This window comes from Gracilinanus agilis, unplaced genomic scaffold (genome assembly GCF_016433145.1).
Source record: "Gracilinanus agilis isolate LMUSP501 unplaced genomic scaffold, AgileGrace unplaced_scaffold41233, whole genome shotgun sequence".
NCBI lineage: Eukaryota > Metazoa > Chordata > Mammalia > Didelphimorphia > Didelphidae > Gracilinanus > Gracilinanus agilis.
Window position 1 is genome coordinate 1 of NW_025374949.1, and position 2,978 is coordinate 2,978.

Below are 2,978 nucleotides of genomic sequence, written 5' to 3' on the forward strand. Positions count from 1 at the left end.
GCCGCGGGGCTGAGCCGAGCCTCTCTCATCCCATCCCCCCATTCCGGCCAGAACACCAACGTGGGGACCACCGTCGTCCCGTCCACAGAGCTGACGGCCACGGACCAGGATGGAGACCTTCTCTTCTACGCCCTCTCGGGGCTCAGCCCGGTCAGTGGCCTCCGCTGCTCCCTCCTCCGGCCAAAGCAGGCCCAAGCGGGGCCCCCCTGACTCTGGCCCCTTCCCTCCCCCCCAGGACACAGAGCGGGTCTTCTCCCTGGCGGGGGTGAACTTCCCTGCCCTGCAGCTGGCGCAGCCCCTGGACTACGAGAAGCAGCCCAGCATGGAATATCTCCTTCTGGCCCGGGTGAGCCCCTCCCCGGCCCCCCTCCCTCCTGGCCCCCCGCGGCCCGAGATGGGCCCGCGGGCGGCCCCTCATGGTGGCTCCGTCTCAGGACACGGCCACGCCTGAGGAGAGGCCCAGCCACACGGCCACGGCCACGCTCACCATCCACGTGGTCCCGGCCGACATGCGCCCGCCGTGGTTCTTGCCCTGCGCGTTCACCGACGGGAGAATCTGCATCCACGCTCAGTACCGAGGGGCCGTGCCCACCAAGCAAGTCCTGGTAATGGCGGGGCCCGGGCCTGGGGTCCGGGGGCTCTGCAGCGGAGCCGGGACGTGGGCCCAGGCAGGAGAGAAGGCGCCCCCCCCCGCCCCAGGCTCTGTCCCACCGGATCGCGAGGGTCTCTGCGGCCCCCGGCCGGTCCCCTCTGAGCCTTTGGCTGCCCCAGCGAGAGAGGACGAGGCCACAGAGCAGGAGGAGTCCCGGCAGAGGGAGGGTTAATGCCAAGGCCATGACCAGGGTTGGATGGAAAATCACCTTCCTGCTGGGAGCCCCGTGTTCGAGTCCTGCTCTGGACTTGTGCTGGCTCAGAGTACAGGCCACTTACCTCCGCCCTGGCCTTAGCTCTGGCCGAGCCCCTGGGAGCCCCCCTCGTCTGCCTCTCCCCAGCCGGCTGCTGCGGTCCCTGCCCGGCGGCTCTCTTCTCTCTGGCCTGGGCCCACGTGCTCCGGGAGGGCCCTGTGCAGCCTCCGCCCTGCAGGAGGCCTTCCCTAGTCCTCCTCCCGGCCAGACCGAGGGGCTAGGCTGGCCAGGGCTGCCACCCCACAGCACGGTTCTCCTCCTCCCGTCCGTAGTCGTCACCCCTGACCTTCGAGCCTGGGCCCGTCTATGCTGTGGATGGAGATGCCGCCATCAACGAGGCGATCACGTACAGCATCATTCAGGGTGAGCCCCACCCCCCGGAGGTCTGGGAAGGCCCAGGCCCTCCCTCCCTGCCCCCACCTCCCTCTGGGACTGGGGTGGCTTCAGAGATGACTGACGAGCGTCAGGAAGGTGACCTCCCACCCCCCACCTTCCCCAGGGAACACAGATGACATTTTTCTAATTGGCAAAGACACGGGCAACATCACCATGGCCAAAGCCATCCCCGAACCCAAGACCTTCACCCTGCTGGTCCAGGTGAGAAGCAGTCGGGGCTGTGCCTTCTCCCAGCCAGGGGGGCCAGGAGGCTGTCCTGGGCCCTCTTCTCCCCTCTTCCCACTGCCCCCACCATGCCCATCCCCCTGGGGCCCGCCGCCTACCTTGAGACTCGTCCAAAGACAGACCCACCATCTTTTTTATCCTGATTCTGCCTTTTTCCGGATCCACGTAGAGGCAGACTTCCTCCCTCCCTGGCCCCCAGGGTGATGGATAGCCTGGGAGAGGCTACCTTCTTCAGGGAGCACGTTGCCCTATTGAGGGGAGACCTGGGCCATGGCTGATGGGAATCTCCTGGAGGAGGCATAGTGGGCCATGGCCCACTTCGGGGGGGGGGGGGCCTGAGGTCAAGCTGGGGGCGCCCATGAGGGCCCTTGTCCCAAGGCCTCACGGCCTTGGCCTTCCCATCTCCATCCTCCCACCCGATTGTGCAGGACATCCCCCAGTTCTGTGGTCTCCGGCAATGGCCAGGGCATGGGGAGTTCATTCTGGCCTTGGCTTTCTTTGGCCGCCCTAGGCTCAGCAACAAGTGCACACGGGAAGCTACTCTGTGACCCAAGTCAGCATCCAGGCAGTGGCTGGGCAGCTGTACCCACCTCGATTCCCCCAGGCCCTCTACCGAGGCTGGTTGGCCCCAGGCACGGGCGCCAATGTGGCCGTGAGGGACGCGGAAGACCCTGACAGGGAGCTGAGGCTCAGAGCTGAGGATGATGACTTTCCAGCAGGCGTAAGGAGGGGCGTCTCCTGGGGATAGGGAGGGGTGGGAGGAGGGAGTGCATGGGAGAGGAGGCCCAGGGTGCACCGGGACCAACATCCTGTCCCCCCCAGGTGCCCAACTCGGGCCTCCAGTACCGGATCACCAACAGCTCGGCCTTTAGGATGTCTGGGGAGACCGTGCTGACCAACGACACGGTGGGGCCCCCACAGGTGCTCTACTTGGAGGTAAGTTCTGTCTGTCCCAGGGAGCTGGGCCTGCCCTGGGTGCAGGGACACAGTTGACCCCCTGCTCCCACTCTCAGGCTGAGGTCTTCGACACGCTGACCTCTGAGAGAGCCACGACCACTGTCGAGGTCTTGATCCAGGACACAAAGCCCAGCCCTCCAGGTAGGCCCCTCCAGGCAGCCCCTGGGGTTGCAACACAGGGGAACTGGCTCCCTGGGCTCCCAGGGATGAGGGTGGGACATGCCACCGGCTGGGTGCCAGGCTTTGACTGCAGAAAGCCTAGGGATGAGGCTGGAGCTCAGTCCCCAAGGACCCCGAGCCTCCCACCCCCAACTGGAGACAGGACGATCTCAGCACCCAGCAGCTCACCCATCCCCGGGTCTTTCCTAGGGCCCACCAGCTCCGCTCCAAGCAAAACAACCCAAGGAAGTGGCGCACAAACCTCTCCCACCTCCGGGAGCACCCCAACCAGACCTACCCAGGACTCCCTGAGGCCCCCCAGCCCTGGCCCCACCC

General features: G+C 66.4%; 1 protein-coding gene across 1 annotated transcript; it reads left to right on the forward strand.

The window, feature by feature from the left end:
* Nucleotides 1-51: 51 nt before the first annotated feature.
* On the forward strand, nucleotides 52-2,972 carry LOC123255215 (cadherin-related family member 5-like; the record flags this gene model as incomplete). Its single annotated transcript, XM_044684053.1, has 9 exons — nucleotides 52-150; nucleotides 236-346; nucleotides 435-605; nucleotides 1,178-1,268; nucleotides 1,405-1,502; nucleotides 2,038-2,247; nucleotides 2,349-2,462; nucleotides 2,540-2,624; nucleotides 2,853-2,972. Coding segments are annotated over 9 exons (1,099 nt in total), but the record flags the coding sequence as incomplete, so codon positions are not given.
* Nucleotides 2,973-2,978: the final 6 nt, after the last annotated feature.